This window comes from Cynocephalus volans, chromosome 5, assembly GCF_027409185.1.
Source record: "Cynocephalus volans isolate mCynVol1 chromosome 5, mCynVol1.pri, whole genome shotgun sequence".
Lineage (NCBI taxonomy): Eukaryota > Metazoa > Chordata > Mammalia > Dermoptera > Cynocephalidae > Cynocephalus > Cynocephalus volans.
This window is the reverse complement of record NC_084464.1, coordinates 16,637,082-16,651,425: the sequence shown is the minus strand read 5'-3', so window position 1 is coordinate 16,651,425 and position 14,344 is coordinate 16,637,082. Positions and strand designations below refer to the sequence as shown.

Sequence of the window (14,344 nt, the reverse complement as noted above, 5' to 3'; positions counted from 1 at the left end):
TCATATCTTTCTGCAGACTCCAAATGCACAGTTAATTTTATCTGAGGTACAAAAATTACCTCTGTATTATCAAGGCTCTGGGCATGTTCGAACCCATTCATGTGGTGGAATTATCACAAAAGCAGCCTGCATCTGAAGGCCCGCAGAGCAAGGTACACTTGCTCAGTTGATTGTGTCCGTGGCTACAACCTGTAGGAGAGGCAGGGGAGAATCTTACAGAGCTGTTCTCTTGATAGCAATTCTGTTTATTGTCAAGGACCAAGAAACAGAGTTTGAAAATGCTCTACACAATGGTGACGAGGTAAAAAACAGTGGTGGCAGGGAGTGGGGACAGAACACAATAATACATAGCAGTATTCCCAGTGCACTCCAGTTCTTCATTCCAACACAGAACCAGGAGAGACAGCCATCCTTTTTCACTAAGGCTGCAACAGAATGGAGACGTGACTCAGTCTATCAGCTCCTGCAGGGCAGGCAGAGCAAGAGGCTATTTTACGCTGGCATCGGGAGCCCCCATCCCAAGCAGAGAATGGATGCTGAAGGTGGTCCCTGGCAGCCGCTGGTGGCTGGTCCCTGGCTCTCTAGGTCCTGGGCTTCTCTTGGTTCTCAATGACAAGCTTGTCTGTCGAATACAGCTGGCTGATGTGGACCTGAAGGCAAAGGAAAGACACCTGAAGGTCAAGAACTGTGGGGCTCTATCAGCTGGTGAGGGTCAGAGAGAACATTTCTAACATTCACAGCACCGGTACCTGTCAACACAGGGCTGCTCCCTTCCGGAAACTCCACTGCCGGCAGAGCAATTCCCCAGATTTGCATTTGCTAGTTCCTTGCACCGTCCCACTCCTACTTCCCTCCTGTGAGAAGTGAGAGAGAGCCACGCACCCAACTGTTCTCTCTGAAATGCCACTGGTGGCTGCAGCTTTGGTGTCTGGGCTGTCCTGAGCTGGGTGAGGCCATCCAGATGTGTGCAGAGCAGCTCCCCACCTCACAGGACTTCCTTCCTCCAGCACTGGCCCTTGCATAAGGAAAGGCTCTCAGCACAGAGCAGAAACGTGTTTTGTCTATGCTGGGCTCGAGAAGGCACTGCGTAAAGGGCATTGCAAACTATATCCAGTCACCTGTCCAGTGGGGTTGAGGACAACAGTCTGTGTTCGTGTACCTCCCACCCCTCTCTTTTTAAAGTGTCCTTTTGAATTAAGTGTCTCTGTTTGTGCTGCGCCCAAAGGTTCCACTGTCCTAGGTTGTTGCTGGAGCTGGGGCTGTAGCAGGTCTTCCCTCTGGAACAAAGGGCCTTTCTCTAAAAGCATTTCCTGAGTGATACTTTTTTAGGAACAAGTACAATTGGTAAATAAAGGGCTGAGCATTAGAAAAATCTGTCTGTATTTCAGAGCAGTTGGCTGCTATCTATGGGTAATTTGGGGTGAGTAATTGATGTTTCAGTAAATGAGGGTAAACCCCCAAAGGCTAGAGCCGCCCCACACAGTGGCCAGGGGTCAGAATCAAGATGCTCCTGTGGGTTTTCCCACCTGTCTCAATGCTCTATTTTAAAATGAAGGCCCAGGACAAGGGGAGCTTCTATCATTAGTAAGGTATGTGTTAAACAGTGGTGTGCCTTCACAACGACAGCCCTGTGAGCCATCCGGGTTCTTCTGGTTTCCCATGCCATGTGCTTGGTCTCCTGTCTGCACCTGCAGAGGCATCCTGATGGTCCGTGAGCATGAATAACTAATAACTAGTAAGTCTCCCTCTAAGAAAAAGCCAATGAAGAGGCAAAGGCTGCCACATACTCTAAAAAGAAGTGAGGGTAATTTAAACAACAACAGCAACAGATGGGGGTGGTGCAGCGTGAGCGCTCCAGCACATTCCTAACAGGAAAGGGTGGAGCTGTGCAGCCGTGTCTTCAGTTTCCCTCCTCTCATCCATGCAGGGGCGAGCAGATGGCACAGGCCTGGGATGCTGCCCTCCACTGCCTCCCCCCACTTTGCCTTTCTGCCTGGAATATGAACCTGCTGGCTGGAGCCCCAGCAGCCGTCTAGCACTGTGAGGTAAGTTTGACATGGGAGCCACACACGATGGACCAGGGGCAGAAAGGAGGTACGTGGGTTCTTGATGACCATGAAACCACCATGCCAGCCCTGGACACCTTACTGCCAGCTTTCTTTTATGAGAAAAATAAACCTCCAACTTTTAAAAGCTATTGTTATTTGGGTTTCCTGTTAGAGTTAAATGAACTCCTTACTGATATGAATGCACACTGTGAATTTAAATTTTAGATCATATGACTAATGAGAAAAAGGTTAGTGCAGAGAAGGCGGTGGGCTGTGCCCTGTGATGTGAAAACAATATCCTTATCCCCATGGAGGCACCATTAACAGACAGCACCCACATTTCCAAAGTTTAAAAAAGCTACACAGGGACTTTACGAAGATCCTGTTATTTTTCTCCCCACCTTTTTAATTGCCTTAGGGTATATGGCTATTAATATTTTGGTAGTTTTTTGTCTAGTCTGTTAATTCATGTGTAGATTTAAGATGTGTGTGTGTGTATTCAAACACATAATATTTAGATCTGGAATCACATAACTTGCTTTTTCTACTTCATACTACCAACATTATGTTCTTTTAAAGGACATTTTTAATAACTGTATTATATCCCATTGTAAAGATATATAACATTCTATTTAATCACTTCCATATGATGAACGCTTAGATTGTTTCCATGTAATGATACAATTATAATTCTTATATAAAACTTTTATCATTATCTCTGGTTTTTCCCTTATAAAAGTTTTCTAGAAGTATTCGGTAAACAGGTATGAATATTTTTATGGTTCCTGACAGATCTTGCAAAACTACTTTCCAAAAATGTTCGCTTGTGTGTCCATCCGGCACTCCCTCTGGTGGCCTGTCTGAAGGCTTCAGCAGCACATTCGTCCTGCTGCAGAAGGAACATGTCCTTCCCACACAACTCGCCGTGTGGATGCCGGGTGTGTTGAAGGCCACGTTCTCCAGGCACTGGCCAGAACAAGAACACAGGACTCTCCTGTTGTGTGGCCCTGTGCCGTGTTCCTAATGGAAGCCCCCCCTACCAGAGTGAACATCACATTTGTTTCTCAAAGTCCACCTGTCCAGAGGATGGACCCTCAGGGGGACAGGTGCTCCCTCACAGGACATGTAGCTGGCGGGGTGTGACCTCATCACAATCACCCCATAGAAAACACTCCAACCCGAAGACCAAGTTTTAGGAAACTTGAAATCAAAACAAACCAAATTTATAGTGCACTTCGACAGGAGTATAAATTGGATTTTAAAAAAGTCCATTCATAGACAACAATTTTATGGCCTTCGGTGGGAGAAAACCAAATTAAATCAGATCTTAATATGTTAATGGTGTTAAGAGGGCATACAGATCAGTGTCTTTCTGTATGTCCAGGACACTTTGATACTTACAGTCCCTCCCTCTGACGCCCTCCCACCCTCCTGTGTGCCAGTGAACGTCATGCTGACTCCCATCAGACCTTGGGTCTTCCAATCTTTGTGTCTTTGCCCTGGCTACTCTACAAGAAAGGCTCACTCCATGTCCAGCACTCAAAAGCCCACCCACCCTTTGGGCCACTGGTTGAAGCTTCCCTGGTCTCCTCTGTAGAAGGGGCTCTCTCCATCCTGGGAACACTTGCTGCAAGTATCGGGGGCCACACATGTGATACTCATGTGGCCCCTGTACTGCTACGTTAAGTGTGCCTGTCTCAATTCCCCTACATGAATATCATGACTGAAGGAAGGGAAAAGGAGGGGGTCATGTTACTTTGCTGCCTTCGCTGCGTAGTTTAGGACAGCGCCAGGCACGCAGAAGGTGCTCAGTAGGCATGGTTACGGGTCACTTAATGATGAGGATACGTTCTGAAAAATGCGTCATCAGGTGATGTTGTCGTGCGAGCACAATGGTGTGCACTTACACAAACCTAGATGGCATAGCCTGCTCCACACCTAGGCTATCTGGTACAGCCACCATCATTTGTGTGGTCTGTAGTTGACTGTGGCACGTGACTGTGCTTGAGCTGAAAATATCAGTGTCTTGTACTCCATGGTTACAAGGAACTATGCCCACTAATCCTAAAACCCAGATATCTAAGTGATGACACAGTGCTCTGGAGGTGAGCTGCTAGTGGAAATGTGCAACTGACGAAGGCAAGTCAATAAAAATTGCTATTTTTATACGGCCATTTACTGCAGCAAGAGGGTTCACTGACTGTTAAGCAAAATCAAATGATTTACATCTGGCCCAGCAGAGGGTTTTAGGCCATAGTCCAGGATATAAGGGATTAAACCAGAAAAATTACAGAAGAGGAAAGGGAAATAGTTTGCACAGGGAGGGAATAGTAAAGTTACCTCAATGAGGGCTGAGGAGTTGAGGCAATAAATGTTTGTGTAACAGTTCTGTCACATTTATCTGGGCTATGAAATGTGTCAGCACGCATCAGGAGGCCAGCCGGGATCGATGCTGCAGTGTTGACCACAGAGCACCTGCTTCCGAGCCACAGGTGAGAGGGACTGGTCAATGGACGTGAGGAAGTGCAATTAACAGCTTCAATTTATGGCCCTCCAGGGTCCCAAATTGACTCACAAAGCCACATCAGTCTATTATTGTGCACAGACTGGTCATTAAGGCTGATTACACTTTTATTCTATAAAGTTTGGGAGTTAGCATTAGAGTCCATTAGAAAAATACACAGATTACTTATCTGCAAGTAGATGGGATGGCTGGATGGCCCAGAAACACTTATGAGCTCTGAGACTCATTAGACAAATAACCTGCTAGGGAGGAAGAAAGAAGCAGGATCTAAGAAAATAAAACTGAGTACGCTGTTTTAGGTCTTCATTGCTTGCTCGTCCGAAGCAGTGTGCAGTTCACTTGTGCAACACATCTTGATCTGACTGAGAGTCGGGGATGCTGGGCTCAAGGGGAGAGGGGAGGCTGGAGAGGGGACTGGACCCAGCCTGGGCTGGGCTCCTAATCCTGTCCTTTTCCTGGGGTTGCTATGAGAATCAAATGAGAAACTAGATTTGGAGAAAATGTACCAATTGCCCCAGCTACTTTCCAGGGCTCAGATACCTGAAATGTCTTCATGCTGCTGAGAGGACTACCTAAGAACTGAGGCAGGAACATGGCAAGGGCTTGTTAAGTGTTACTTATGTGCACAGCATTGTGCATGGCCTGTCTCTCTTGAGATGCATGTGACAGGGTCCTCAAAGATCTTGTAGTTCCCTCACCCTTTAGCTGTGAGAACCTATGATTCTGTACTAATGAAACCCCCACTGTGGAGAGGCAGCATTAGCAATGCCTGAGACCACCACTTAGCTCTGACTGTGAAGACTGACAGCAGACTCAGTTCTTTCCTTATCTCTACTCTGGGGATGGGGGGGCAGGGGTCAGCTGGTCAGAGCAGTCTGGCATGAGAATGACGTGCCCAGGCACTGGCAGGTTAGGGGAGAGATGTGTGGCTTTGCTGGTGAAGCCAGGGGGTGGGCTGTTGCTGCTCCCTGCCCTCTCGGAGGTTGGTAACACCACCCAGGCAGGGACAGTTCTTGGGCTGATGGGGGACAGAGCCAAATCTTGCCTTTGGCATCATGATGATGATACTATTACTATTAATGATGGTAATGCTGTCACTAGTAAGAAATAATAATGATAATGATGATAAAAGTAATAGTAACATTTTATGAGCATTTACTATGTACCAGGTGGTGTTCTAAGTGCTTAATTAATCAATTTCACTAAAGTATTTCTTTTAAACCCACAATAACTTTATGCGGAAGGTACCATTATTATTGTCAATTTATAGGCTTTTACAGGCAAACCCTATGTGCCCTGCTTTGCTTTAATTTCCATTTCTAGCAAGTGTGCACTTGCTCTGATGGGCATGACCTTTCATTTCACACATCCGAAGCCAGCATCTCAGTGAGTCACACTGAAAACATAATGAGAAGAGACAGTAGCAACAGTCACAGCAACAAAAAACACACCTAGATATAACCTTACTAAAACATTTGTGATCTTTAGGAAGAGACTAGTCAACTTAGAAATACAAAACAAACTAGAAAAATTGGAGATATACCATGCTCATGGAAAGACTGAATCATATAAAAATGCCCAACTCTTGCAAATTAATTTACATTCAACACAATGATAATAAAAACCCCAAAAAGGTTTTTTTTTTGTAATACTTAACAAAATGACTTTAAAGTTTATTTAAATGGATGAAAAGTCAAGAATAATAAAGAAAATTTTGAAAAGAAAATCTTAAGGCATTTTTGAAATACAATTAGAACAGTATGGCATTCTACAATTAGAACTAGAACATTTCTTTGAAGTCTTCATGTAATTGGTGTACTCTGCTCTATAATATATTTGTGTTTACTTTAGCATAAAAATGTTTTTCCTAGTTGACAAGTAACCCTGACCCTTGAGGAAAATGCACTGAATTTATCCCATGCCTTCGAGTGCCTTCTGATACACCCAGTTTCAGAAGCGTATTTTAAAGATATTATACTTTCTTAAGATAGCTACACTTGATAGCAGCTTTGAAAGACCAATCAAAAAACAAACCAAAACTAAAACAAATAACCCTTGAGCCACCAATAGAATGAATCTTTAATAGCAGAATTTCGGCTTTGGCCCCCGTCAGAGGCATGTGCCAAGCTGTCTGCTCCTGTCCAGCATGCTGCGGGAGGTCAGCAGGATGTCTGTGCACCTCCTCTGGCTGCTGACAATGCCAGATAGCTTTTCACGCTGTCTGAAATTCATGCAGCAATTCTCTCTGGTGAGACCCCAGTGGGGAGTCATCGTCACAACCTTGTCATAGTCAAGTCACCTGCTTATATAGCTTATTTCCCAAATAGAACATTTTTTTTTTATCATACTTCATACTTCCTAATAATTTTTTAAAGAAGGAAACAGAAATGGAGATACAAGAAATGATAAATAATGTTCTCAGTGTTTTCTGTACAGCACCAGGAGGTATTATGAAACCCTAATGTCTGACTATAGATGACATGGTGTTCCTCTAAGGATAGCTTTTGGTTCACGTGACTTTTTTCTTTCTAGAATCCAGTAGCCTTGTTTTTCCAAATGTTTGCATATAATAGCATTACATTACTAGGTTTAATTTTGCTAATATTTAATGCAACAGAAGGATGCCCGAAGGGATCAAACTGGATCCTTGAAAATTCAGTCATCAATCAGATGCACTAGCAAACAAAGAAGCCATTTCAGAGAACCCAGGGGTGAATTGTTTTGCATCCCCTTTCTCCCTACACACCCCATCTCCATTGTACCTGTAGGTCTTGATTTTTAGATAGTGGATATTCTTAATGTGAAGGGAGGTAGTGGGGAGTCAGCCTCTTATTTCCTCTGTGTGGTTGCTGGCAGGGTGACAGACAAATTCATATCCCTTCCCTATGTCCCATGTCACAGTTAATAATTAATGTTTCATCCTTGCTTGTAGGGACAGGAGAGAAACCAGATGCCGGAGTGTGTTCTCTCATTAGCATGACCACATGTCTGGTTTACACCTTTTGTCCTGGCGTGGTTATTACTACTAGTCAGCCCTCTTTCACTCTCGAGTGTCCTGGTTTGGGTAATGAATTACATGGTCGCCTTACCTCTGAGCCACTGCTGTCAGCTTTCTTGGCTATCTGTTGTTTTTCTGCGTGTCTAATGTTTAGTTAATAAAAAAATTAGCCCACCATCTGATGGCCTCTTTCTTTTGCATTCCAGGCCATTACAGTAAAGGAAATAAAACCATTTTAATAGATTTCAGAGGATAGTAGCCTTCAAGGAGGTGGAAGTCATGGGCAGCTGGTAGGGATCTCCATCCCAACAAGCCTTCTGTTCACTCTGTAGGAGTGAGTCCTTTTTGAATGAATACACACGTTAGGGCAGAGGTTCCTCACAATGTCTGTGCACCTGAACCACGGGGTCTGCTTTTCAGGCCCCAGGCCCCCGCTTGTGGAGCTTGTCATTAGGGAAGTCATGGGGAGGGGGTGTCCAGGCATGTCACTGCTCCTTTGCTTCTGACTGGCATCCCTGAATGATGAGTCCTAATCTCAGGGGATTCAGGCTGAGCACTAGTGATTTTTAAAGTATTATTAGTATTTTTTCCCAGTGGCTGTACATATATTTTTTAATTCCGCCGTGTGAGAAGTGCTGAATTAATAACTGCCTCTTTTTAAAACTGCCCAGTGTGAGTTGGACGCTTTTTGGTGTTGTCATTCAGCACCCCTCCCTGTGCTCACTCAACAAACAAACAAACAAACAAACAAACAAACAAAAGGCAGGGGAGCTATTTCTCCCAGGTGCACTTTGAGTACAGTCTTTCCAGAAGGTAGGGCCATGGACAACAAAACCAGGGCTGGAGAGGGAAATGTCTGCACCTTCTCGTGTCCCTGTAAGACGCTATCGCCTGCTACGCTGTGAGCAGAGGGCAGGGAACCTGTCTTCCTACCTGCCATACACACACCTCTTCTTCAGAGGAGCTGGCTGTTTGTGGATGGTTTCCAGATGCTGGTCTAGAGCCTGCTCACAGTGAGGAGACAGTCATAAAACAGGAGACAGGCGCATGTTCTCCTATCACAGAACTGGTCACGTGGGGACAACGGACACAAACAGTGCTGGCTGAGTCCCCTGGAGCCGGTGTTGAAACAGTGTGGAACTAGGCTCCACCAGATGGAAGTGTCCAGACAGCACTGCTGCAGCTCAGTCGTGGGCCTTCCCTGGAACTGGGCAGAATGCAGGATCACGCCAGAGTAAAGCCTGGCACCTCCTGGGGATGGTGACAACAGAGCCCAGGCAAATGGTCCAAGATAATGTTCCATTGAGGTCATGCTCCCGTACTCCAAGAGAGAACCAAGCTTGGCAGCACATCTGACCTTGAACTCAGCGCTTCAGGTCACCAACACCACAGCAGCGAGGCCAGAATGCAGGCCCCACTGTAATCTGCCACAAGGCGATGCAACTGCTTGGCTGGTGATCCTTCCTGGTCTGTGTGCAGGAAACGTGCAAGTTCTTGATTGTATGTTTATCACTCCCCTTGTAGACCCAGCAGTTTCCAGATGTTTCTCTTGGCCAGTCCCGCACCCAACTGTTCCTGTCTGAATGCCACAGCTGGTGGCCGCTGTGGGCTGACACTGGGCTCATGCAAGAAATGGTGGTCAACAACAACAGACACACAGGAACAAGAAGTCACAGTCCACATGCTTTTCTACAACTTGCTCTTTTTCGTGCTCAGCATCCCGAACATCCTTCCACCTCAGGACACAGAATGACTTCTCTCTTCCAGCAGCTGCACTGTGCTCCTTTGCTCACAGACCCACGGGGAGTTGCTACTGATATCCAGGGACGTTAAAACAGATGGTCAGTGCTAGAGTTTTAATGTTCTAATGGTCTATATAATCCATTTCCCCACTTTTTATTTTAATTTGTTTATTTTTACTCAGTTTTTAGAAAGCTATGGTTAAAATATACATTGTTATGTTAAAATTTACCATTTTAACCTTTGCTTTTTATTTTGAAATAAATATACATTCACAGGAAGTTGCAAAAAGCAGTACAGAGAGGGCCCACGTACCCTTCACCCTATTTCCCCCAGTGGTCACATCTTGCACAACTCCAGGACAGCATTAAACCAGGAAACAGACATTTATCCCACCCTTCTACATCAACCCCTGGGTGAGGAGAATCTGAGCATGGAGTGGGAAATGCTGTTTTAAAGTTGCTGATTTTCTATAAAATAAACACCACTCCTCCTGGAATGATAAAACTTAAGTGGAAATTCAAATGTAGGTTGCTCACTGTCTGCACAGAAATACTCTATAGAACCTGCCTGTGTGCAGCATTTATATGCTGGAAGCAGGGCACTCCTCATGGCTCACACCGTTGCTCCTAGCTGAGCCTGCATGTCACGGAGTTGCAAAATGAGGACACCGTGAGGCCTCGCAGACACAAGTTGCATCCCCATTACTAAGGGCCACATGGAGCCGTTGGGCTTGACAGCAGTGGGCACATTCCCCCTTCCTGTTCTCTTTTGTTTTCCACACTTCTGACATTCTCACATGACTTTGGATATGAACTGCCCTATAGGGGATGGCCAAGTTCATCGGTCTTGCTGTCACTTACATGTTCTGGTGAGGCCCCATCTCACCTGCACGACAAGGTGAAGCTGCTGGCACTGTAGTGGGAGTACATGCCACCACCAGAGACGGGGCCTGAGGGTTCTTTTGGGCAGCCCACGCTGGGCCCATGTCCTTCATGGGCTTGGATTTGTCTCCCCAGAGCTTCTGATGCACTGCTCAAAAAGCAAAGGGCTTCTCCTGGTCACTTATGGAGATGACCTCCATGTAAGCACTGGCTCGAAGGGCTTAGAGGCAGCAAACAGCCGCAGCCCTGCCCACCCCCAGCCATACTTCCAGGTCATCAAGGGTCACTACATACGGATGTGGTGTGGTCTTGGGGTTGTGTTTACTCCAATCCTTTCTGGGGACTGGGGACATAGGAGATAGTGGCATTGGGCTACTGGCTGCCCTGAGCTGACCCAGAGATTCTCCAAAGGATTACCTTCTATATTAGTTTCCCATTGCTGTTGTAACAAATTATCCCACAGTGGGTGGCTTAAACAACACAAATTTATTCTCTTACAGTTCTGGAAGCCAGCAATCAAAAATCAGTTTTAGTGGGCTACTGTCAAGGTGTTGGCAGGACTAGCTCCTTCTGGAGCTTCAGGGGAGAATCTGTTTCCTTGACTTTTCCAGCTTCTAGTGGCTGCCTGCATTCCTTGGCTGTGGCCCCTTCCTCTGTCTTCAAAGCACATCACTCTAGTCTCTGCTTCTGTCATCATGTCACTCTCTCCTCATCTGTGTCAAGTCTCCCTCTGCCTTCCTCTTCTAAGGACATCGTGATTACAATTAGGGCCCACCCACATAATCCAGGTTAATCTTCCCATCTCAAGATCCTTAACTTGATCACATCTCCAAAGCCCCCTTTGTCATAAAAGGTAACATTCACAGGTCCCAGGGATTAGGATGTGGACATCTTTGGGGACCATTATTCAGCCAACCAACCCTTATTTTATAGTTTTGCTGAAAACAATCATTTAAAAAATTTAGAGGAGCCAAGGGCAGCCCCCTTTGCCTGGAAGCAGGCAAGAGAGCACTCTGAAAACACCACTTCTGCATGGGTGGCCCACCAAAGCCACTGTCACAGCCATGGCTGCTGCAAAAGTGGCTCGACACCACAGCAGTAGCCACAGCCACTGTGCAGGTAGCCCGTTAGACAGTTGACTGTATTGACACAAGGAGAGTCACCAGAGGATGTCTCTTTCCTCAAAGCCCACTCCAGAGTAATAGAAGGAACAACTGCTCTACCAGATGACCAGACATCAACATAGAGATACTAGAAATATGAAAACCTAAGAAAATATGACACCACCAAAAGAATATAGTAATTCTCAAATACCAGACCCTATAGAGCAGGAAACCCTTGAAATGACTGAAAAGGAATTCCAAGCAATAATCTTAAGGGAACTCACTGAGATATGAGAACATTCTGTTAGAAAACATAAGGAAGTGAGAAAAAGAATCCAGAATAAGAAGGAGGAAATTTACAAAGAATGTAGCAGAACTCATGGAACTGAAAGATTCACTCAGTGAAGTAAGAAACACAACTGATAGCTTAAGCAGCAGATCAGAGCAAGCAGAAGAAACAATTTCTGATCTGGAAGATAGCCTTTTTGAAGTAACCCAGGTGGACCAAAAAAAAAAAAAAGGAAAAAAATTTAAAATAATGAAGAAAATCTGAGAGAGTTAGCTGGAAACCTTAAGTGCACAAACATTTGAATCATGGGTGTTCCAGAAGAGGAGAAAGGAAAAGGCACTGAAAACCTTCAATGAAATAATAACAGAAACTTCAGATCCAGGAGGCTCAAAGATCCCCAAATAGATTCAACCCCCAAAAGATCCTCTCCTAGATACATTATAGTCAAACTGGTAAAGCTCAGAGACAAAGAGAAAATCTTAAAAGGAGCAAGAGAAAAGTGTCAAGTCACCTATAAGTGGTCCACTGTCAGGCTAACAGCAGACTTCTCAACAGGAACTCTACAGGCCAGAAGAAAATGGGATGACATGTTCAAAATACTAAAAGAAAAAACTGCCCAGCCAAGAATACTATGTCCAGCAAGGCTATCCTTCAGAAATGAGGGAGAAACAGTGTATCCAACCAAATAAAAACTGCAGAAGTTCACCACATAGCCAGCCCTTCAAGAAATCTTCAAGGAAGTCCTGCATCTGGAATCTGAAAAATGATAATCACTACCACGAATACAGAAGAAACCACAAAACCCACTGGTAGAACAAAAATGAAAATGAGAAAGAGAAAGAAATTAAATCTTACCACCACAAAAACCATACTGACAATGTTATAATATCCCTGCTTTATTTCTGATTTCAGTAATTTCAGTCTTCTCCCTTTTGTTTTTTCTTGGTCAATCTAGATAAAGGTTTGCAATTTTTGCTGATCTTTTAAAAGAACCAACTTTGGGTTTTGTTGATTTTTCTCTATTGTTTTAAATTCAGTATTTCCTATATTTACATTGTCATCTTTGTTATTTCCTACTTATATTTGCTTTTGGTTTAGTTTGCTTTTCTCTTTCTATTTTCTTAAGGTAGAAGTTTACATTACCAATTTGAGATTTTCCTTATTTTTAACATAGGTGTTTACAAGTATAAATTTTCCTCTAAGCACTGCGTATCCTATAAATTATATGTTGCACTTTGATTTTTATCTCAAAGTACTCTTTAACTTTCCTGTGATTTTCCTTTTTACTCATTGTTTATTTAGGAGAGCATTGTTTAATTTCCACACATTTGTGAGTTTTCTAAATTTCCTTCTGTTATCATGGTCAGAGAACCAGAATCATTTTTATGATCTTAGTCTTTTTAAATGTATTAAGACTTGTGGTAAAAAATAAAAATTAAAAAATTTTAAAGAATTGAGCATATCTTACAGTAGAAAATGTGAAAACACACTGCTAGGCCTATCCTTACTCTACCAGCCACACTGAAGGGAGAGAGAACTGAGAGCACAAAGCAGCCCAGAAAAGCCAAGTCAAAGAGATCAGGCACCATGGAGAAAGCAGGGTCGGGATGAAGGCAGGAGGGAAGCTGTGCTGCAAAAGGTCTTTATTTCTAAGTTGATTAAGTGCTTTGAATATGTTTTTCTTATAGGTTATGTTCTACATATGGATTAGGTTTCCACCTCTGACCACAAAAACTAATTAAATCTGAAACCTCTCTACTAAGAAGTATGGGAGAGGGGTTCTAGGAACGTGGACACCTGAATAGACCACACTTCCCCTCCACTCCCACATCTAACCTCTCAGCCTCTCTGAGGCAGGTGGAGCAGATGGTGTGGGTGTGGCTTGGATATGGGCACAGGATGCTGTAGGAAGGACCCATGAATGCTCTCTACCTTGGGAACCACGCAGGGCTGGAGACCAGCACTGGGGAGGCTGGGATGAGTGTGGCAGGAGGGGACCTGTGGACCCCGGGCATCCAGCCAAGTGATAGCCTCCTGAGTGAACTTCACCTGCCACACAGGGGCTGGAGAGCCAGCTGTCGCTCCCTGCCCCCAAGGCTGGGATTGGGAACAGGAAGGCATGGCTGCTGCCACTGCCGTCTCACCAATCCACAGGAGCAGGGAGCCTTTCCTTCTGTTACCTGTGGAGCTGCTGCCATGTAAGGCTCTCTGACAGCCAGACCTGAGCCCAGTGAGATGGCAAAGAAGAATAACAGTACACCTGAGGGAACCCAGGAGCTAGAGAGAAGAAAACGGACCAATGGCTGCTCATGAAATAAAGCTGCTGGGACAGCAGACAACAGGGGGTGCATAGGAAAAGCACATAAAGAGAATCAGGAAGAAACAGCTAATAAGCAATGCACTGACTCATGAATTAATATACATAGGGAAAGGATGTCTTGATGGGAAGAATAGCTATCCTTTAAAAAATAGTAGTAAAAAATGCATACTCCCAATTATAAGCATCAGGCTATGGAAGATAACCACAGAAAAATACAATATCTAAACTAATAAAAGAAAAGAGGGCTGGCTGGTTAGCTCAGCTGGTTAGAGTGTAATGTTATAACACTAAGGTCAAAAGTTCGTATCCCCATACTGGCCAGCTGCCAAAAAAAAAAAAAAAAAGGAATCAATAACAGTTACTTGATAAAACCAATAAAAATAAAAGGAAAAAGAGAAAACAAACCAAAATAAATAACAGAATAAAATGCAAGAAATA

At 44.4% G+C, this 14,344-nt stretch overlaps 1 protein-coding gene across 2 annotated transcripts in view; it reads right to left on the bottom strand.

The window, feature by feature from the left end:
• Window positions 1-233: 233 nt before the first annotated feature.
• LYRM4 (LYR motif containing 4) overlaps window positions 234-14,344 on the bottom strand; it is a 138,168-nt gene continuing 124,057 nt past the window's right edge. The window contains exon 4 of one of the 2 annotated variants that reach the window (XM_063097867.1): window positions 234-650. In XM_063097867.1, the coding sequence (XP_062953937.1) occupies window positions 488-650 (163 nt within the window). In that variant the 3' untranslated portion in view covers window positions 234-487. The remainder of the gene's footprint in view (window positions 651-14,344) is intronic. The other variant, XM_063097869.1, reaches the window with a different exon arrangement.